This window comes from Anas platyrhynchos, chromosome 2 (genome assembly GCF_047663525.1).
Source record: "Anas platyrhynchos isolate ZD024472 breed Pekin duck chromosome 2, IASCAAS_PekinDuck_T2T, whole genome shotgun sequence".
Taxonomy (NCBI): domain Eukaryota; kingdom Metazoa; phylum Chordata; class Aves; order Anseriformes; family Anatidae; genus Anas; species Anas platyrhynchos.
The window spans coordinates 54197381-54219418 of record NC_092588.1 but is presented as its reverse complement, the minus strand read 5'-3'; the positions used below and the strand labels follow the sequence as shown (position 1 = coordinate 54219418).

The following is a 22038-nucleotide window of genomic DNA, read 5'->3' as shown; positions in this document are numbered from 1 at the left end:
TAATGAGTCTCTGATATGTGTGTGTATATATATGTGTGTATGTATATATGAAGGCACTTGTGGACAAAAAAGGCAAAACGTAGAATGCTGTTTCTTGTTCTGTTCTGAACGCAGCCAGCTAGCAGGTAGCTGCCGCCCCACACCGCTTCCAGCGACCTTTACAGCAAGGCGCTGGCCATTTTAACACCTGAAGGCGCTGTGTGTGTGTGTGTGTGGGGAGGGAGGGAGAGGAAAGCACAACCGCCCCGCCCCTAACCGCCCATAACCGCCCCTAACGGCCCGTGCCGCGCGCGCCCCCTCCGACCGTTGAGCGGCGCGCTCACGCCTCCCCTTCCCCTCAGGGGGGGCAGCGCCGCGCATGCGCGCCGCCGGCCCGTGCTGGCCGAGCCGCCCCCCCCCGTTCAAACAGGAAGGCGGACATGTTGGCGGCCGCCGCGCCGTGAGGTGAGCCGCCTCCCCGCCCGGCACCCGCGGGGGCGCAGCGCTCCCTCCCTCTTTTATTATTCTTTTTTTTTTTTTATTTTTTATTTTCTCGTTTTTTTATTCCCTGCAGGCTCGTGGCTTTCTGCACCTTCCCTCCCTTTGGTGGTGGTGGCGGTGGCGAGGAGGGAGAGCTGCCGCCCTCGGGACGCTGGCACCGACCCGCCGCCGGCTGCTGCTGCTGCTGCGGGGCGACGACGACGACAACGACGAGGAGGAGGAGGAAGAAAAAGAGGAGGAGGAGGAAGAAGCAGCAGCAGCCAGAACCGCTACGCTGGCTCTCAGGGCGCCTTCCCCGGCCGGCAGGATGCGGCTGCTGAGGCAGCGGGGCCCGAGCAGAGGAGGCAGGGAGAGGAAACCTGCGGCTGCACGGCGCTGAGGCGCCCCGGGGAGCGGGAGCAGGAGCAGGAGCAGCCCCCCTCGCCTCAGGGACTCACGGACTGAAGGGAGCCCGCAGGGAGCGCGCCCCAGCCCGGCCTGGGCTGCGCGGCTTCTCTTTTGTGCGTGTTCCTCTTCTTTTTTATTTTTTTTCCTTTTATTTTTAACCTTATTTTGCTCTGGGATAAAGGGGACCTTTCCAATCCCTGGAAACATGTCGACGGGGGAGAGTTTTGAGGCGCGGTTCGAAAAAATCGACGTGACTCTAAAGGACCCCAAGTCCGAGGTGAACGTGGACTGCTTGCTGGTGAGTAGGGAGCTCATCCCCGCAGCCGTCCGCCCCAAATTTCTTACCCTGTGGGACTGAATCTCCGGCTGCTGGCTGAGTCACTGCTGCACTCTGCGCTGGTGTGTTGTTTACTCAGCGTTGAGCTATGGGCGCGTGAAGTTCTCTGCGAGGGAGAGTGGATTTCATGCCAAGGACGAGCTCGCCTGGTCCTGCCTCAGGCTTGTCATCCCTCTCACTTCACGCACCTTTCTCTACTTCACCGACACCAGCGGACGCTTTGTGCAAAGCTGTAATTCCTCAGTGCCAGTCCCCTGTGCGAGCAAACGACTGTAAATAGCTTTGTTACCAATTCCCTGTCTGAAAGTGTTTACCCCTTTTAAGAGCGAAGTCCTCTCATGTTGTGGTTAAGCACTGCAGCACTGACTGCTTCCTTTTTAGCGTAGACGTTGGCAAGCACTAATGCCACGTAAAATACAGCTGAAAGATTAATACAACCTTGCAGGTGGCACGATAGTCACGGCAGAGGGGTTAAATGCATATCAAAAGAGTTGGTGTGCTGGGTGGACAATTGCCTGCTAATTGGCTCCCTACGTGATCATACCTGATGGTTCAGTGGCTCTCTGCAATGCTGTCAGTGTTGTAATTGCATCATAAGGAAGCAAAACACAACACTTCCTGACACAAAACCAATACCATTTGACAGTTGCTTGCACAAAAGTGAGTGGTACTTTGGTTCTGATTACAAAAAATACCTTGCCAAAGTGTCTGCCAAATCCAGTCGATTTATTTGGGATGCAGATGGGTACCTTGATACGCCTAGAGATATCCTTAAGTAGGAAAGTGTAATTCGTACTTTTATGCCAAACCAGTGAATTTCTTTTCTTTGTAGGAAGTGATACAAATTCGGAAGTGTGTAGCTGGGTCCCCTTCTTCCCCACCTATTGCTGTCACAAAGAGAACAAGTAAATTGAATTGGTGCCTAGGATGAACTCCCCTGTTACAGGGGGAGTGAGAGGTGGAGATGCTTCCTAATAGTCATTTTTAGTCTTCCCCTATACAGCTTTTACCAGATAGCTCATCTAAGCCTAAAGCAGTGGAGAGGTGAAAAGAACCTCATGGAAGACTGCATAAGTGCATGACAGTGTGTACTCTGTCTAGCTTTTTACTGATTTGTGATGTTTGGAGGTGTTGACAGGTTCAAACTCCCTCCCTGGGTAAAAGCAGGGCCTCACGGATGTTGTTGCTGCTAAGGAAAGCGCGCTGCATCTTCCAGTTAACTTGCTGCTTTTGATCTAGTTTACATATCTTTCATCTTTGAGCCACAGCTAATGAGAACAGATCTGATGCTTAGGGTATACTTTGTCAGTTCTGATGACTTAGGACAGCACTGTCAAATCTTCTATTACACCTGGCCTCTATAGGCAGAAGTCAAGGGTATAAAATGAATTAAGAGGCCAGAGTTTTTACATTAACCACAACTCTATTTCTTAGTATGTGTGTTGATGCTGGCGATACCTCAGGGGGGCCTTCCTACAGCAGTACTAATGAGCTTTCAGATATCAGGCATGCAGTTGGTAGTATTTTTTTTTTTACCTGTACTCCGTGATCTTTTAATCAGTTTAAGGGTTTGGCCCTTTTCTGTTGCTTTAGTCAGAATTTGGAGCTAAGCTATAGTCATTTTGGGAATGAACTTGGGATGCTTCCTGTCATGCTTGTGTTAAGTTTTAGAACATGTTTGCCTCTCAGATCTTAAGAATGCCCTTTAAAAGGAGACTTTAGAAATTTTCTGGGATTTTTGGCATACCTTTGAGTATTCTTTTAAAGGCAGCTTCTTACATTACAGCAATCAGAATTACTTTTTGTTAGCCCTAGTTACAGGTAATGTTCTTTTACAACAAAAATGGTACATATTCTAAAAAAAAAAAAAAAATCAGCTATTAGGTTGCTTTTGTGTGTGTTTGGTCACTGTATCACTTTCTGGCTGGACTTTGATCTCTCATCAGTTCTAGGGCTCTTTCTGCAGAATTGAAGTATGAAACCCCTTCTAAAGAGTTTAAGTATTTTATACCACTGTGTGGTGAGATTCACACTATCGGTGTAATTCTTAGCTCGAGATATAAAGTGTCTATTAAATTATTACAGTCTGTTTGGGTATGTTTTAAAGGAAGAAATGCTTAGGTGTAGATGTAATTGATCTGCACCTGAAGTATCTTTTAAGATAACCCCTCCTCCGCAGGCTAAGGAAACTTCTCAGTCTCTTGGCCCAGTACAAATACAAAGGAAACAAAAACAAGTTTATACAATCAGAGTCAATGAAAATGTTTATCTGATTTTATAACATCTTTAAAATCTTAACACCCTTTTTCTTTTGAGTAAAGGCGTGAATTGGTTTTACTTTTTCACTTCTCAGCAATGGTGTTAGGTAACTCATCGGAGCTGTAACGTATGGCTGACAGAAAGCATCTATTGCACAGATGCTTTAAATTCAGCATCTGATATTCTATACATACAGGCTTAAAATGCTGGAGTTCCTTTAGTTTCAAGAAACATGCTTTTGGTTGTGAGGAGCAGTCTTAGCAATGCACTTGGTTTCTCCTAAGAGAGTTCAGCTTTTTACTTCTACTCTTTAGCTTTATTTTATCTCGTTTCCACTCCTGCTGTTACATCCCTCCGTCCCTCATCAGCTTGTAGCCCCTGTAGAGTAGAAGGCAGGTATGGAATAAACTTCAGACCAGTTTTGTAACCCCCTTTTTTATTTTTTATTTTGTGGTGAATGTCATAAGCTAGCTTCTGTGTGCTAGAAGCATCCTAAATTTATATGTGAAGTAGTGTGAGAACAATAAGGAAAGACGGCTGGGGGAAGGGCAGGTGGGGAGAAGGTCTGCTAGAAAGGAAGGTGTATTACAGATTCAGGAAGGTGTGGGAGAGGAGCTGTGACAACAGAGCAAACGGAAGAGACCTAGTGAGGACTTCAATTTACATGGCGCAGGAAGGAAATTAATAAAGCTGAGGCACGGGAGGGAGAAGTACATAAGAGAAAGGAAAAACAAACAGGGTTGTAATAAAAGCAAAGCAAGAAAACTGTAAGTTGCAACTGTTTAACTAAATTTGTTTGCATCTTTGTGGCTTCCGTGGGCTTGATTTAGCACGAGGCTGGGAAACGATAGACAGGTTGTCCTTTCCGTGAGCCAAGGGGAGGCCAGAGCCTGTGTTCCTGGTGAAGTATGTGCCGCAGCATCACGTAGTACTTCTCGCAACATGCCACGTCTGAGCGTTCTGCGCCTTGGAAAGACCTAATAAGGATTGTGAAGGCTGTGCTAGATGAGTTGTCACGCTGTAGGGTGTGTGACGGTCAGGTACTGGTGCATACCACTGGAGTGCTAAATGCAGATAAGGGCAATGTAATCATAGACTCATTAAGGTTGGAAAAGACCTTCAAGATTGTCTGGTCCAGCCATCCCCCTACTACTAATGTCACCCACTAAACCGTGTCTCTTTTATCTTCAGCTTAGTGTTCCATTAAAGCTGTTAAGCAGGAGAAAATAACAGTCACCAAGAATGCTTTTATGATTTTGGGATAACAACATTTTTTTCCTCGGTGTTTCTCACTAAATTCTTGCAGTTCATAGGCTTCCAGGTTTTGGAGAGTGGGGAGGGAGGGATATGATTTGTGGATGTACAGGGGCACATCTTGACCCGAGGCTGCTTATGCGTGTGATTGATTGAAAAGTAACTAGCAAAGTCTAATGAAGAAGTTTCTTGATGCTCTCTTTGCTCTGCTAACAACTCTGAAAGAGTCTTTCTATGTTTTATGTGGACACTTGAGTAATTTGGTTATTCAAACACTTTATCAATTACTTGAGTAGTTGATTTTAAGACTTCAGATGGTCTCAGCCTCCATAGCTGTCCTGTTTCACTTGCTCAGCAGTTTAGCTTCAAATCAGCTGGTAACAGTGACTACTGCTTATGACAAACTTGGTTTATCTAGTGTCTTCCATTTTTTGTTATAACAAAAATGCACAAGTGCAGACATTGATTCACCTGGTTTTCTTATGTCTAATATTTGGACAGATGAATTCATGTTCATCTGTCTTGCATTGGAAGAGGTGAGAAGATCTCATGCACTTTAGGATTTGGGGTTTAAATCTCTGTTGTTACTAAACCTCTTTTTATCTTCTCCACTTAAAACTTGTTGGAAAGCATTTTTGGAGACCTTGTGGTTAAACACTTGGTAAATAAATGGGGAGGGGAGTAAAGAATGCAAGTTAAAGTACCTTTACTTCAGGAGCTCTTACCTGTAAAAATAACTGTTGAAAATCACCTTCTCTGAAAATATGCTAACTGTGCTCTGAGAATCTGAGTGATAAAATGCTGAAGAAACTAGGTATGTGAGAAGCTTTCTCTTTTGCTAATAAAGTTCATGCATGGAAGATTGGCAAAGCTGAGCTTGAACATTTTCAAACCATGAACTACTCTGAACGACCTGCAGACTAAAAACATCCTGCAGTTGACAATCTCTTTGGACACGTCACTGGCTGTTTAGATGTGGTGGTTTTTCTTCAGTTAGGTATAAAATAAGACTTTTGGCTGACTTGGAATTGTAATTCTGGGTCTTTGAGTTACTGTATCCAAGCTTTGTGTATAACTGCAGGTTAATGCTCTCTACTCATCACTGTGAATTACGAAATACATATGTTGATGTGAAGTTAATGATAAAAGGTAAAATGCAACTGTAAGGCGGCTTTGGAAACACAAGAGCTGGGTTTGCATTTTAGGTTGCACCTTCTAGGAGTCTTGAATATTATGCAAGCCCCTAGAGAGTAGTAGTAAAGATGGTAGGACTATCATGTTAGCATTTGATTCACAGTGTATGGTAGGTCTTATACAAGAATTGTTAACTGAGTGATCCCTCTGCTTGTAATACTAGAGGCTATAGGCATATAATTACTGTTTTTCCTGTAAAAAGTTTTAATCAGGAATAATAGGAAGTTGATCTTAAGACATGTTTCAGCAAGACCACTGGAGGAACAAAAAAACACAAAAATAAAACCCTTTAATAGTTTGCTTACAAACATTTTTACTTGGAAAGAGCATTTACAATGTCCTTTCCCTGGCAACTGTGGAATATTTTTGTTTTTTGGGGGTGGCAGGAAGGAAGAGGGAAACACCTGGAATTTGTTTGCTGGACAAATTGAAAATCAACCTGTGGGTATGTAGTTCTTTGATTTGATTTTATTTTTTTGGAAGACGATAGCTTTGGGAGCCACTTGTTGAGAACTTAATAAATATTTAGGAGCTCTAGGACCAAGTGATATTGGTAGCCTCACAGTTGGTGTTAGCAGAATTCCCTAGGATGTAATTTAACACTACATGAAAATAAAGTTTTTTTAGGTCTCTTACCAAGGAATACTGAGATGTTTATCTCAATACGGGATGTTTATCTTAAATTTGAGAGGTTCTGAAACATGTATTTAAAACCTTCTATTTCTTCTGACCTTTACTTGATGTAATTTATCAAAACTCCTTTGTCATCAAGAAATTGCAGCTCTAAATGGGCATGCAGGAAAGCTGAACTTCCGTCTTTGAGAACAGAAACGGAGAATGTTTGAAAACTGTTCTGCCTCTGCCTTCATTTGTTCATTGAAGCAGCAATAAAGCCAGAAGGGTGATGAGACAATACTCATAAAGCTGTAAACGCTATGCAGGCAACACCCAATTATAGCACTTTTAAAAACAAGTGCAAATAGTACTGTCATCTTCCTCAGAAGTCTGCTGAGACACACGTTCGGATAAACAGTGCTCGAACAAGAGCTGAAACATGATCTTCAGGGAAATAAAAATGCTTTGGAGATCTTGGTGTATTGCTGTGCTGAGACTCTTTGCTGTCTCGTCGTGTAATCTTCAGTCGGTTTGCTTCTTGAGCTTTTCAGTATGGATGGATATCCAAACAGCACCAGCTGTGGTGCAGCACCATGCAGAGGTGCATCGTTAAGGTGTTGAGGTTGCAGAATTGGAGAGGTGATCTGGATAAGCAGCAGTTGCTCCGACTGGTTAGCTGCCTGTTCTGCTAAGGGAAAGCTGCCACAGGACCAGCACCAGCTGGTCAAAGCACAGGTCAAAGTCTATTCTGATACTCAAAATCTTGTAGCGCATGGGTTTTTGCTTACTGAGAGATTGCCACTCCCTGTCAATATTTATACAATGCTATGTCATGGGGACAGTCCTTAAAATCTCTTTGTTGAAGGCTCTAATTTAAATCCGACTGTTGGCTTCTATATTTCAGCTTTCCCTCCATAATTTCTCCAATGTGGTCATATTTCTTCAGCCTATGTAAAAGAAACAGAAAAATGTGAATGTTTTCTTGTATGTTTGTTTTTTTTTCTTTTTTTGTGTGGTTCAAGATGGTGCAAAGACACGATTCCTGGAAACCTCTGTAGAAAACACTAGACAAACTAAGGCTTTATTTTGGATTGTGGTTTGGAACTACCTAAATGCCTGCCTAGGTTGTGTATATCTGGTCTACAGAACTCGTAATTGATCTAGAAATACAAGTGGGACAGCTACTTGTTTTTCCTACAGATCTTCACGAATTGTAATATTCCCTTCAGAAACAAGGAATTAAGAAATTCTTGAATTCTAATACTCGGGCAAATATTGATAAGTAATCTTTTCCTCTTTCTCTCTTACAAGCTGTGCAGTATTCAGTTATTGCTGCGTAGTGTTCAAATAAGTTAAATGCCAAGACATGAATATATTCAGAGAAAACTGCTATTTCCTGATAAAGTCTAGTGAAGGTAGATATCCCCACATAAACTGCGTTAATTAAAAAAAAAAAAGGCTGTTTTCCCACGTAGTCACCAAGTGCTACTGTTTCTCCAGAAGCTGGGTTTCTTCTTCAGCAAATAATGGCAAAAGAAAGCCTTGATTATGCAAAACAAAAGTCCCTCACGTCTGGCTTGTGCTTTCTAAAGAAGGGAAGGTCAGAAGCTTCTCTCATCATCTTGACATTTAAGGTAGGAAATTCTCACTGGTTTTAGTGTTAGGGGAAGATACGTTTTTCAGAAGATGACTGCTAGGATTTCTGTAATAGCCATGGTAGTCGCTTCAGATAGGAAAGCATGAGGGAAGAATGGATGGTCAGGGCCAATTTTGTGTTGGTCACTGATGGATGATATTGAGTTCGTGTTTAAAGAAAACTGAGCTCTTGAGGTGAAAACTGATTTCTCTCATGGCTGCATTCTATTTAGGAACTTCAGAATTAAAAAAAAACCAAAAACTATCCTGTTTCCTTTTTTTTCCAAATCAGTTAATTTGGAAAATAATTTTCAAGTCTGTCTTTACCACATTCGATATGTGCACAGAAGGGACCTCTGGAGGTCATCTTGTCCCTCCCCTTCTCATGTTGGGCCGCCTGGGGCCACTTGCCCAGGGCTGCAACCAAATGGCTTCGGACTCTCCAGGGATGGAGACTCCATAACCTCTCTGGGAAGCCTGCATTTTGCTGTTTGGCAGCAAAGTATTTACTTAGTTGATGCTCCAGAAGATGAGAACAAAATTCCCTGAAACTAAACAGAAAAGTCACGGGTGCTTATTTTGCATTTGTTTGAATGGACGCATCATTTTCTAAGCGGTTGAGCCTTGTTAATGCGGTCAGAAAATCTCTCTGGAGCCTGAATCTTTTTCTTCTGAAAGCTATCTCCCAAAAAAAGACTAGAAGAACCTTTCCGCATGGAGGCAACTGTAGAATTGGAGACTTTGTGTATAAGGGTGATCACCTGAGGGGAAAGCTACTGTCAATTGGTAAGCGCATTAAATTTAGTTTGTGACTGCAGTTGAAACAGCTCACATGTAGTTTTTTTCCTGTTGGAGAGAAAAAGGGTAAAAATAATAATTAAAAAAAAAAAAAAGTTGCCTTGCTCTGATGTCAGATTTACGCTCCAGCAGTGCCACCTCAGTTCGTGATTATGACCTGTTGCACTTCTATATCTGAGTGTATGCATCACGCTGCTTCTGACAAGAGGTGAGGGAGGTTATGTAGGACTTTCCCCTTCTTGGTAGGGGAACGTGAAGGGCTTTGATGCTAATGGGGCAGGAACCTTTGATCCCTGGGGCGTAGGCAGAAGGGGAGGAGAGGCTGAATGTGGCGGAAGCTCAAGTGCCACATATCAGTGCAACAAGTGCCATCTTCTCGCAGTGTGGGTGTCAGTCCAGCATGCTCATTTCACGCTTGATGTCTGGAGCACATCTGACTGCAAGTCTGGAGTGATGCTGTTTTCAAAAAGGACTTTTGGAGGGAGGAAACTTCTCTGACCAGGAGATGATAGAGTAGAAGTGGATGTAGAAGATCCCACAGGGAAGAGAGGGACTGTAGGTAGGAGAAAGAGTTCATGCTGGTTACAGTTGCTCCATGCCTTTCCTCACAGATGTCAGGTTGCACAGAACAACACAAGGTAGAATGTAAAGCTGATGCTGAAAACAAGTAATAGTGGTGCCTTGCAACTGTGTCTCGATTTTATATTCAACATCCTTGCTGAAAGGGACAGTGGGATTGGGTGCACCCTCAGCAAGCTTACTGATGACACTAAGCTAAGTGATGTGGTTGACACACAAGAGGGCAGGGATGCCGTCCAGAGGGAGCTGGATGGACTTGAGAGGTGGGCCTGTGCAAAACTCATGAGGTTCAGCAAGGCCAAGTGCAAGGTCCTGTACCTGGACTGGGGCAATCCCAAGCACAAATACAGGCTGGGTGGAGAATGGAATTGTAGGCACGCAAGGGATCCTTTCAGTCCTAAGCTGAAAGAATTTATTCTCCCATTAGGTTCTGCCACTTCAATCTACCTAGGAGTTGTTTTATTGTGCCCTAATACATCTTTAGGCTGTTACCCTCCTTAAACTCCAGTTATTAATAATTCACCTGCCAGCAAACTGGTGACATGGTTTGGTTTGGCCCAGGGATCATTCAAACAGTTCTGAATAACCTGGTGTAAAGGGTGTAACTCGCAAGTGCATACTATCTATTCTCTTGTATGTGTACAAGGCTGAAAATGGTGCCAGCCAAGTGATAGACTTAGGGTTTGGAGCTTTTGCCTTGCTGGCAACAATTATCACAGCTTTTGGAACAGGAGCTGTTGTTGCTAACACCAGCAGTGCAAAGAGAGCAACGGAAATGACAGGATGCCAATTAGGGGCGATGGAGTGAAAGTTGAACTGTTGATGCAAAGTGTCTGTGTGCTTTCTTTTTTTTTTTTTTTTTTACTCCTCCTTGTCAAAGTACATCGAATTTGGAGTTAGAGATGTCATTAATAAGCGAGGCTTCCTCTGTAGAGCTACACAGATACACATCCTGGAAGAGCTTTCGTCTTTGACAAAAATGCTCTTGCCTGCTTTAAGCCTTGCTCAGGCCCAACAAACTTCATGCAGTTTCTGGACATAGCATGGCTCTAAAGTGTTTGGAGATGGTTTTGGCTTTTAAAATCCAAAGCAGCTGTTGGTGTGACCAGACCTGAAGATCCCTCCACAATTCCAGGAAAGCTGTGAAGGCTCTCACCATATTCAGGAGAATTTGGGGGTATTTAAAGAACAGAATTGTAACATGCAGAAGCTCTTGTACCAAGGAACTTGCACGCTCAGAAGTCTTTGTTGGTTCTACTTGATGCCTAGGTTTGGAATTTGGAAAGGACTGAAACTTAACTTTTGTCTCTAAGAGATCACAGTTCTTGGCAAGTTCACAGGAAAGAAGAGTCAGAGAAACATGAATTCCAGGGGAATTTTTTGATATACCCTTTTTCACTTCAGTTTGAACTCATACAAATGATCAGGAATAAATGAAAAGATTTAATTAGAACTTTGTATTTGCAGGTCAAGAAGTTTTTTCTCAAGTTTCAGATGCCATGGGAGCATAAACTTAATTTTCCGATTTAAAAAATGACCAGAATAGGCAGCTAAAGACTTGCCTTCAAATTGGGCTGCCTTGTAAGAGGTTGGTTAGTTGTCCGAAACAGAAAATGTAAGACGTCAGACCTTGCTGATGTTGAATCACTCAACAAAACTTCCCTGCCAGTTGTGTTGTGTTAATCACATTTTGTGGGAGAAAATAATAGTGTCCAAGAGGAGTGTGTGTTTGAAGCAAGCAGGGTGGAATGGTAAGCTTTCTTCAGTACAAGGAGTTAGCAGTGTTTATGTTTAATTTAAAAATTCGTCTCATGAAGTGATGGGTTAGGAAAAGTGTGTGTGGGAGGGAATGAAATATGACTGGCAGCTTTTGAGAATTACTTTTAGAAGTGCTCTGTTTTCACAGTACATTTAACTGTTCTCCCAGGGGAGGTGCAATCAACTGTTTTCATAGCCATGGAGAAAGACAACCTTTAAAAACAAACAAAAAACTTGCAACTTTGTCTAACCATAGTTTTAAGCTGTAGCTCAGCCTTCTGTAGGTTGATCTTACTTTCCATGGAAGGTATCACGATAAACAAATGTTTTTCAGGTACAATGAAAACCAGCTTTTCCATCCTGGAGCTACAGAAATGAGCTATTTCATTAGTAAGCCTCCCTTCTTTCTCCAGAAGAAAGTGTAAGAAGTGTTAGCCAAAAGAGCTTCTGCTGAAGTTGGGCAAGACACCTGCCTCTTCAGCTCTGCAAAATACTGCTTTTGGAATTCCAGGGCACTTTAATACTGGGGGAGGATGTCTGTTATCAAGATCTCATTCTTCATTGTTTGACTAAGTTAATTGCAGTTTCACTTCTGCTGCAGAAGAAGCGATCTTCTGATGGGAAAAGGATGGGAGAACAGTTGGGGAGGTGACAACGGAAGTCGTTTTGTCGATAATGCCAATCCTGTCTGTTCTTAAGCTCTCAAGTTAATGTAATTCTTAAATACTCATGGTGAATATATTTGCCTACCATAAATTACATCACTTGTGCTGATTTTGGGAAATAAATGCTTATTCATTTGACTTTGAGATTGTGCAAAGTGGATCATTCCACTTAAATACTCTTACTTTTCCAAGTACCAATCAAATATCAAACCTGAAGTTGAAATGCAAGTTGGTGTGCAATATTGTTCTTCTTTCTCCTTCTTAGTAAATGAAATATCAAGCCATGGAGAGCATCAGTGCAATATCAAACTCTGATGCTGCCTTTGTGCTTTTGTGTTCTGCACTTAGTTTTATTCAGATTTCACAAGCAAGGATGGTGGTAGGGGGATGAAAATAGCAAAAAAGCCTTTTGTTTAGAAGGAAGCAGTGTCTGTAAGATACAAATATGAACACAAGTTTTGGAAAACAGAAATTAGGAAGATTATAATTAAAGATGGCTACAGGACTTGAGTCATTTGGTTGGCCTGTGGTGACTTAAGTTAGGATTGTCCAGTTTCCTTAAGCTTTCTGTGAGACTGCGTTTCGTTTCTCCATCCAGCTCCTAAAATAAGGAGGTACTGTTTTTTTTTCCGAGCTGTATGTTTGATGGTGTGGAGGCAAGCTGCTGGTTGTACTCTTTTAAGAGACCATGGTACTACCAATGTCATTTCCCTGTGTAGTTGGAAGCAGACATGAAGCTTCTAGTACCCATGTGCAAATAGTAAGGACAAAAAAAAAAAAACCCTGAGGACTTTTTAACCAGATCGAAAGGAAGATGTGAAACTGTTTATATCATACCAACAAAGATGCGGTGTTAGACTGTACTATTTTTATAGCAGAGTTTTAGCTAACTCTAAGCCGTTGCTTCCAGATTCTTAAGTAGAGTTAGCATTGTATTTTCTTTAGTTATCAGTGATAAATAAGGGAAACAAACTTATTTGTATGTAGCTATGGCTTCCAGATACTGTTTTTAAGTAAACTAGTTTCTTCTTGATTTAGTACATGAGCCTAAAACCTGCTTTGCTTCAGTATAATAGAAGTAAAAGTTTATGATGCCTTTTGGTTTTAGAAGCATGGGAACTTTGATGTTTGTAATGTGGCTGACGAGTCTCCAACTTTGAATAGATGATGCTAGGGGTTTATTGATGGGGGGGGGAGGGGGGGGGAATTGGAGACAAATCAAGCAAGAGCTTCATGAAAGTTCAGTACCACTTGACTGAGCTGTCTGTTGTATGTGTATGTCAAGGTGTTAATATTAAGATGTATGCATCTTAAACCTCAATTAAACTTACAAACCACAGCATCCAATGCTTAGGTGATAACGGTCGGTGATATACTAGGAGGCTGTTCCTGTTTGCCGTGGTTTCCAGTAGCTTAAGGAGGGAAGTAGGAGGGAAGGGGGAAAGATGACTGAAATGTTTCATTGACCTAAATAGTTCTTGGGGGTTGCAATAAATACAGTTCATTAGTTCTCTGAAAGGCTGCTACTTAGCCTTATGTTTTGAGTATGTAGTAGTTTTTCCTACCTTAACGAGGTCATATATGTGCAATTCTTGCTTTACTTTTGCTTCACTGTTTAGTCTTTTTCACAGGTTTCAAGGAAAGCCTTTCTGTGGAAAGTTTCGTTTGAGATCTTAAAATAAATGTTAGTTGGTTAGAAATAAAAAAAATATGTTTGGAACATTCATGGTACTTCATGTATTCGTGATTGAAAATAAGACAAAGTTCAGACATAAAAGCTGTGTGTTTTTTAAATAAAAAATAAAATCCTCCAAATTTGATTGAACTACTTTATTTTCCAGAATAATGCTTAGGAGTTTTAGTTCTCAGTACTGTGAAATTATAATTTCCTACTTGAGATTTTGTTAGGAAGAGTTATGTTGAGCATATTTCTATATATTGTTGATATGATCCACAAAATAGCAAACGATTTAGATAGTACCATGTTCCTATATATATATATATATATATATATATATATATATATATATATATATATATGTAGATATATCTATATAGATATATTTGAATTAGGTTTAGTTGTCATGAGATAATATATTATTTTTAAAGAATCTCAAGATTAGTAAACATGTGCAGTGTTTCATGTCTTGGTTTTCCATTTCTTTTTCTAGCTTTGGTTACAAAGCCTCAGAGAAGTTCTTGAATGTCAGTGCAACAGTCTGTTTTCAGCAGCACAAGTTAGCCTGTGTGGTTAGTGTGTGCATGTTCGTATGAGTTGTTCCCAGGCAACATCATGCAGGATATGATATCCATGCTAATCAGCACAATGTGCATATCATCTATCTTGTGACATCAGGTTTGGTTGGGGAAAAAAAAAGTGAAGAAAACCTTTAAGTCTAATGGCATGACGAGATAAAGGAAGCTGAACCACAGAATGAATACATAATTCTAGTTTCTAAATGGACAAAAAAAAATGAACTGCTGCAACTGTTAAGATGAAAAATACTTCAGAAAAATATTTATTAGCACCTGACTGGCAACTACAAATTGTAGTTGTCTGAAATAATAAATGCAGTAGAAAGCTCCTGGACAGTTAACTTTTCTTGGTCACATTTAATACTTCTCAAATGAAAATGAAGACTGTCTGGAAGCAGGAATAAAACATTCTGAGGATTTAAACCAGCAAGTTCAAATTTTCCATTTGGGTTGGGAAAAGTTCTCTACTAAGCTGTAGAAATTTCCAAAATGATCAGGAGCCTGAGTTCTTATGCACTTGCTGAGTTTTGATTCATTTTTGGCTTTCTTCCATCTGATGGATGACCATAGGTGAGAAGTTGCTTAATTAGTGTGTAACTCTCCAAATTAAGAATTGGCATAGAGCAAAGTTTTCAGTAAATAGGGTATAATCCTCTCATCTGTATTACTACCTGGTGTCTTTCTGATAGAGCCCTAAGAACTGGGGGGGGGTTGGGAGGGGAACAGCATGGGGGGGAGCCCAGACTCTAACTTCAAATATAATTTTTCTCAACAGATTTTTATGCAGTAATAAGCATTATAGGTGCTAGAGATTGATTTTAGAGTTTCTTTTTTACAATCCCAAAGATGCTACAGCTTTATAGCTGCAATCCCCAGGTAGGTACCCATCAAGAGGAAGGCCAAGACAGTCTTGCTGCAACGGCTTCTTGAGTCTCTTTTGTAAGTCAGTGCTTAGCACCATGACTGCCCTCGTGCTTCACACAGTGGCTGCAGTATTTAGATAGATGCTTTTTAAAGTTTACCTTCCTTTTCTATATGTTTATTTCTCAGGGGGTAGTATCATGATTAGCAGGAAGAGATACTAGATAAAAGAAGAAGGAATCAGGAAAACTCATTGGCAAGAGCAATTCAAATTCCAGCTAGTGCTTTAGGTCTTGTCTCAGTTGCAGTTATGAAGGGTGTTGGTGTCCTCCGTTCTCTTTTGAAGAAAGCAACTGCTCCTACTCTTGCTATGCTAGATAGGCAGTTTCAAGCATGTTACTGTGGTGTGTGGCAGGGAAGAGAGGTTAAATCAGGGTATCTCTTAGTCAGCCTTTTGCCATCAGCTTTGCATTTTGACCAGGTCAGACCACAATGTGCTGGTAGTCGCTTCTTCACAGAACTGAAGATGTAAGCCTTGTTTATCTTTTAAGATGCTCACAGGTGTTCATTTTCCTTCCTATAGAAAGATTTTTTCCTATAGACATTTATTCTGAGGATGGAATAGAAAATGCAAGCTACAATATCTTCTGGCTTTGCTGTTCTTGTTTGTGTCTTTGGCATTTCGGCAATGAAAATCGTATTTTTGACATGCTCACAATATTGAATGATGCCTGGAACCAGAGTTAGTCAGATTGTGGGATCTTCAGAAGGTTGTCTTCAGCTGTTAAGATTAACATTTATGCAGAAACAGCATGTGAGAATTTGAAACTATTCCACTCAGCTCTTTTTCTAAACTTTCTTCCTCTTGTCTTCTGACAGCCATGAACTTTTCTTTAGGTTTTCAGAAAAACATACCTATTTGTGGATGGGTTTGGTTTGAATCTTGATGTTAATCTCCTGGTCTTCTCTTATTTCCTTACAGCAACATGTGCAAATGTTGTTGTATTTTGGTGAAATAATCATCTTTTCAACTTGCATTCTCATTTAAGATTCGCTTAAAAGCCAAATTTTATAAACTGGACTAAGAATGATCTTTCTGGCTGTAACTGGAGTAGGATGTTTTTCAATGAGGTAAGATTCTCAGTAAGAGTTTGGGTTTATACTGTTGTAGTTTGATAGGCAGAGACGAAAAAATCATTAAAAAATGATCAGTTCACATGCTTGTGTATGTTAAATCCAAATTGGAAGGAAGCTCTAGACATTTGAGTGTGATATGATCTTAAAAGCTGATCCACACTGACTCAAAAAAGAGAATCTGTTGATTTTATTTGCTGCAAGTCCTATTGGTATGTGGTATCTTGGTTCTTTTACATGGCACTGTCAGATGAAACGTAGCATTGCTTGTCTTCTTTGTAAATTATTTGAAGCCTAGAGCTCTGCATCATGAACTACTTGAACTTTTTCAATTGCAAAGGACTGGCTTATTCTCACTTCCTCAGTTTTAGGTCCTTCTTATTTCTCATGCTGAGCAAACAATTAAAAAAAAGTGAATCAAGATGAAAGCGATAGGTCAGGGTTTTTTTTGGTTGCCTTTCAGGGTTAGCTGCATGGGATGTGTCTCTGCGTTTATACAGAATGCATCCACACACATTTCCTGCTGCTAGGCCTCTCCTAAAGCTGAGTGGCTTTTTTGCTCTTCTAAACCAAGTCGTGTACCAGTAATTCAGAATCTAGTGAACTTCAAATGACAGAGTTAATTTCCAGGCCAGTACATTTTGGTTGAGCACCACAAAAGACTTGTTTCTTAATTTCCTCTAAAGTCAATGGATTCTGAGGCAAGGTAAGTATGTTCAATGATAAAATGGCTGTGGCTGGTGACAAGCAGCTGTTTCCAAAATGATCAACTGTGTACATGTATATATTCTGTGTAATCCTTCAGAAATGCCTTTGTGGTCCAGCAGGGACTTCTGGCAGGTGAAGTGCAGGAAGCCTGAAGGAAAGTGTAAATCTGACTTGTTGAGGTGATGCTACTCCTTGTTAACTATGTTCTGGGATCTCACTTGATACTTTCTAGTTTAGAATTTGGGAACCTGCTTTGCCAGGTGTTTTCCGAGAGTGCACAGAGTTCATATGGATTGGCAGTGGCAGACATCACTGGACATGGCTTTTGAACTGCTTTTACACAGTAGTTACCTACAATGCGCCCTTTCACATAGATTGCCAAGAGAATAGTATGCTTTTCATTGCCTTTATAGATTGGGTGCTGGGAAAACGCTTTCGTAAGATGCTTTCTTTTCTAGGAAAGTAATTATTAAGTAGTTTGACACGAGTCAAATGTAGCCTTTCATTAGCTTGTGTTTCGTTATTTAGAAAACGTGCCTTCGTCACTTTTGCTCTGCGCTTAACGAGAAAGTAAATGACACATACTCAAAGCAGTCTGGGATGGAGGAACAGAAAATGTAACAGAAATGTTCATGTGCTCTGATTTATTTCATGACTGGCTTATATGGTGCGACAGAAGTATTGCTTGCCTTCATCTCCTGTAGAGATTAACATAATCAGCCCAAGCTCAGCCGTGCTCCCTTGTAAGGACAGGCAGGAGAGACTTTGACAGGATTCCATGGTAGTGGCAGTGCTCCAGGCAGCCCTGGCTCTCTTTCCGCTTGGGCTAAGATTTGTTTTCTACCCTTTTCTAAATCTGAAAGGAAATCATGCTTTGGAGGATATGGATCCATCTAGTGCGTCTTCGTGGGGGGGGTGGGGGGGGGAGTGCTTTTCCCAGGTTTTGAAGTGCTCTCTGTGGGGAGAACGATACTGGGGAGGAGTTGATGTACCATACTCTTTAATATCAGTGCAGCTGGAGAAACATGTTGGAATAACTTTTCCATCTGTTTCTTAGCATTTTGTCCCTACGATAGCAGTACTAGGGGTAAATATCCAGTGTAGCACAAGTTGGATACCGCTGTTTTACAATGTTTTGCTGTCTGTCTCATGGTTGAGCAGCTCTATTGGAAATGCGTCTCATGCTTGAACGACTGTACTGGAAATTTTGGGACATGCCTTGGTATATGACGCCATTGGCTTTAGCTTCCTTAAGCATGAGTCTCAAGGCTTGAAAAAAAATGTAGAAAAAGTTATTTGTACAATAAGTACAAACAACAAACTTGCAAGCCTAATATGTCATCTCAGGGACTTAGTTTCTAATTTAGAAGAAAGTGTTGGGTACTACCAGTGAGTTCCTAATAGTTCCCCTATTCTGATAGTCATGAAAAACTGTACTTGAAAATCTCAGGTAAACTGACTTGTAATCCTGCTACGTTACGTGTAATAAAACTCCTCCTGATTATCACGTGGGAAACTCAAAATTGCAAAAGCCACCCTAAGCTTTGGTGGACAGCCTTGGTTCTGTTCTGTAATTGCAGTACTTGAATACAGAACCATGTTTTCATGTAGCTTTTTAATGTTGGAGTTGCACTTCTTTATTATTTGCAGTCCAAAGCACTCAGGATCTTAGTGCTGATTGTGCTATGGTGTCAGACAGGGTAAAAAGCTTTTAGAAGAAATTGGTCTTAAATAATGGTGAGATCCTACTTTTAAAAAAAAAAAAAAAAAATACTGGGATTTTGGGGTTTGCTGGTGAATGCAGAGGCCTCTACACTTGAAAGCTGTTACTGTTAATGACCTGGAAATACACTTAAGCATCCAGTATATTTCCAAGTAGCTACTAGTGGTGCTGTCTGTCCGTGATGCCACTTTTTCTTCATGTGGATTTTCAAAAAGTGAGTCTTTGTTTTTAATTGCTTAGTGGCAATGGGTAAGAAGTTGTATGTCTGTTTTATAAATTTAATGTATTGGATTCTTGAATCAAGAAGCTATTTGTTATCAGAAGAGCTTTGTTCACTGTTAGTGGTGCAAATCCCTGAAAAAATGTGAAAAACTTGCTGTTTTGTTGCTGTTAGTAACAAAATCCTGTCAATTTTGAAGACACTTACTACTTGGCAGTAGAAATAACTTGTTGCTATCTAAACTGATTCTCATGGAATTTTTATTACCTTTTTTGAGAAAAAAAACCTTTAAAATCATTCTTGTGACTATGTTCATCATAGAAAAATAATGAATAGAGAGCGTTGTTCTTCTGTACGCATAAATCTTTCATTTTCCTGAAACTGGAGTTTTTCTGTTAATTGATATGCGAAAAAGAAGCCTATGGGCTGTGCGAGTGTTTGCATTATAAAACTGCATATTGATGCATGAATTCTTAAGTAGTGCTAAATTCTTGTTTAGTTGCATATTTCGAATATCTGTTTGACGTGTGATTGCTTGTGGTGGAATGTTTACTGCAGAAAGCGAGCTAGAGCTCTCTGACGGGAGATTGCACAACTGGAGAAGCTTCTCCAAGTTGATATTCTTCTGGAGTTGTGTACAGCTTTCCACTTTTTTTTTCAAGCTATGGGTTGCTGGTAACAACTAAGGAAGCAATATAGTTTAACAAATTACTAGTTCAGTTTCTACAAAATGTTTTTTGTGTAATTTTTTGGTTCCCTTCTTTCTTTGCAATTCTGTCATGGCTACATCTCATCTCTAATTGAAAGGCTGTTTTGACGTACTCTGGAGTTTTAGGGAAGAATGTCCCTTTTGGTCGAAGGGTAATAGAGATTTTGCTTAGTGTTTCCAGATTTCTCAAAAAATCATAATATCTTATTTGGAAAGTTATTTCATTAATTGGTTGCCCTCTGCTTAAAAAAAAAAAAAGTACTGAGTCAGAATTGTCTGGCCCCTATCTCTAGTCACTGTTCTTTTTTGTTAGATTTTTGTGGTCTAGATGCTATTTTTAGTAATAGAGGTTTTTTTTTTCTTAGCTACAGCATGTTACAGAGTATTTTCAGAAGCATATTTGTTGAACAGGTTTAATCTTCAGAGATAGCTGTCAAGGCTGAAGATGGAATTTGCCTTTTTATCTTTTTATACATCTTTTTAGTTGATGCAGTTTTATTTGCAGCAAGTATAATCCGGGTCAGACAACAACAGGTCCACATGGTTGATGAGGGATGGTTGCTTTGGAGAAAAACTAGTCACATTTCCATTGAGGAAACTGCAAACTTTACCAGTTATGATTTTTTTTTAAAAGCAGAAAGAACATTTTTTGGTCAAGGGATGTCTCATTGCAAAATGAAATAACCTAACTTGACTTAAGAGCAATCACATTTCACTTCTGTTGCTCCTTTCCCTGGACTGCTTCCAAACATCTATTGTACCTATTTCTGCATAAATTTTACTGAAATTTATGGATGATTTTTGGCGCATATATTCATTTTCACTACAGATGTTGCTTTCTCATCTTAGAGCTCTTCTTAAAGATGTAATGTTAAATGGAATTACATATAATGCTCAATTCAAACTGTAAAATACCAATGTACTAAATTTAAGCTTGGTTATAAAGACTGTTAACCACAGTACAGTTTCCTAGTGCAGTGAAATGAGTGTTGTAATAGGTTATAGGTTTTAGCTGGAGGGGGCAACGACCTTATGTCTGAAATGTATCTTGAGATAATATACATGTTCTGTAATTGTAGGCATCAAATAGTGAGTGGTCTGAACTGGTGCTACTGAGAACAGAACTACGGATCCAAGATCTGCATCTAGTCAATGGATGAGGGGCTCTGACCGGAGAAACTGCCACTTGCTTTCAGTTAAAACAGCTAGAGCCCTAAATGCTACGTGCCTTTGAAAGAGCATTACAGCTATGCTGACCTCTCTGTAGACTCGTACCTGTGGTTTTCTTCAGCCATAATAAGGGTGTTAACGAGACCGAGATGTCTGTGGGCTCTGATGTTAGCAAGTGTGTATTTTGATATATTTATATATAATTATATATAAATATATATATATTTATATAAATTATATATATAAATATATAAAATATATATAATTATATATAAATATTATATATTTATATAATATATTATTTTCAACATATCTACATGTATATAATACATATGTATTCCATACTATATTCTATATATATTTATCTAATATATTTTTCATACATTTCTGAGCGTACAGACTCATGCAGTAAGTGTATACCATGGAAACTTGTCAGCAAAAATATTAGAATAGCTGACACTTGAGCAGAATGTAAGTACGTGGACTCGTATATAACCACACAGAGGTGCGATATGGATTGCAATGCATGTGGAAAAACTTTAAAAGGCTGAAATGAAAATAACCCTTACTGCTTTCAATCCCTTGGATTTGAGGTTTCAAAATCATATTACTGAGATTAAGTCTTTACTGAGATTTTAAGTCTTAGCTCTTCACTGAGTTTAACTTTTCTTTATGTGTAGGCTGTCCTTAACTTCAGTGTGTGAAAGCTCTCTCTGAGTATTGCAAGACACGAAGCAGTAACGAGCTCTGCGGTACTGTAGCTGGCAGCAGCAGAGTGCGATGTATCAAGTGCCTCGTACTCAGGCTCCTGTCAGTTTGTATACTCTGCCTGCTCTAACAACGTAATGAAAATTCTTCAGTGAAGTGTTTTAATTCTGTGTACATTCACTTGTCTGCTTTGAAGATGAAGCACTATATTACAGTTTTGTGTTCTCCGGGCAGCAAAATAAATGAACGTGGTTAACTTACAACTATACAATCTCTGGCGTACTTGACTAGGGATAGAGAAATGTAGTCCTGCCGGCCGGAAAGTTGGTTCAAGCTGTTCTTGTCTGAAATTAGTGGGTTGTATGGCTCTATTCAGAACTTGTTCTCAAGTAGACGTACGCTTGCTCACTAAAAAAAAAAAAAAGAAAAGAAAAAAAAAGGGTGGGAGAGGGAATAACATTGGACATGAGAAGGAAGTTGTGTGTTTTTTCTTATCAGTGAAGTAGGGTGTTTTCCAAAACAGTATCAAATAGAGCCCGAAGTTTTTTCTGATGAGAGCTGAAGAAACATCAAGCAGGATGAGCTAAG

The 22038-nt window shown here is 40.3% G+C and overlaps 1 protein-coding gene across 3 annotated transcripts in view; it reads left to right on the top strand.

Moving 5' to 3' along the window:
* Positions 1 to 288: 288 nt before the first annotated feature.
* ROCK1 (Rho associated coiled-coil containing protein kinase 1) overlaps positions 289 to 22038 on the top strand; it is an 86987-nt gene continuing 65237 nt past the window's right edge. For 2 of the 3 annotated variants that reach the window (XM_072034780.1, XM_038175484.2), the window contains exons 1-2: positions 289 to 444; positions 554 to 1165. In XM_072034780.1, the coding sequence (XP_071890881.1) occupies positions 1073 to 1165 (93 nt within the window). In that variant the 5' untranslated portion in view covers positions 289 to 444; positions 554 to 1072. Of the gene's footprint in view, positions 445 to 553; positions 1166 to 22038 lie in introns of those variants that run through there. The other variant, XM_038175486.2, reaches the window with a different exon arrangement.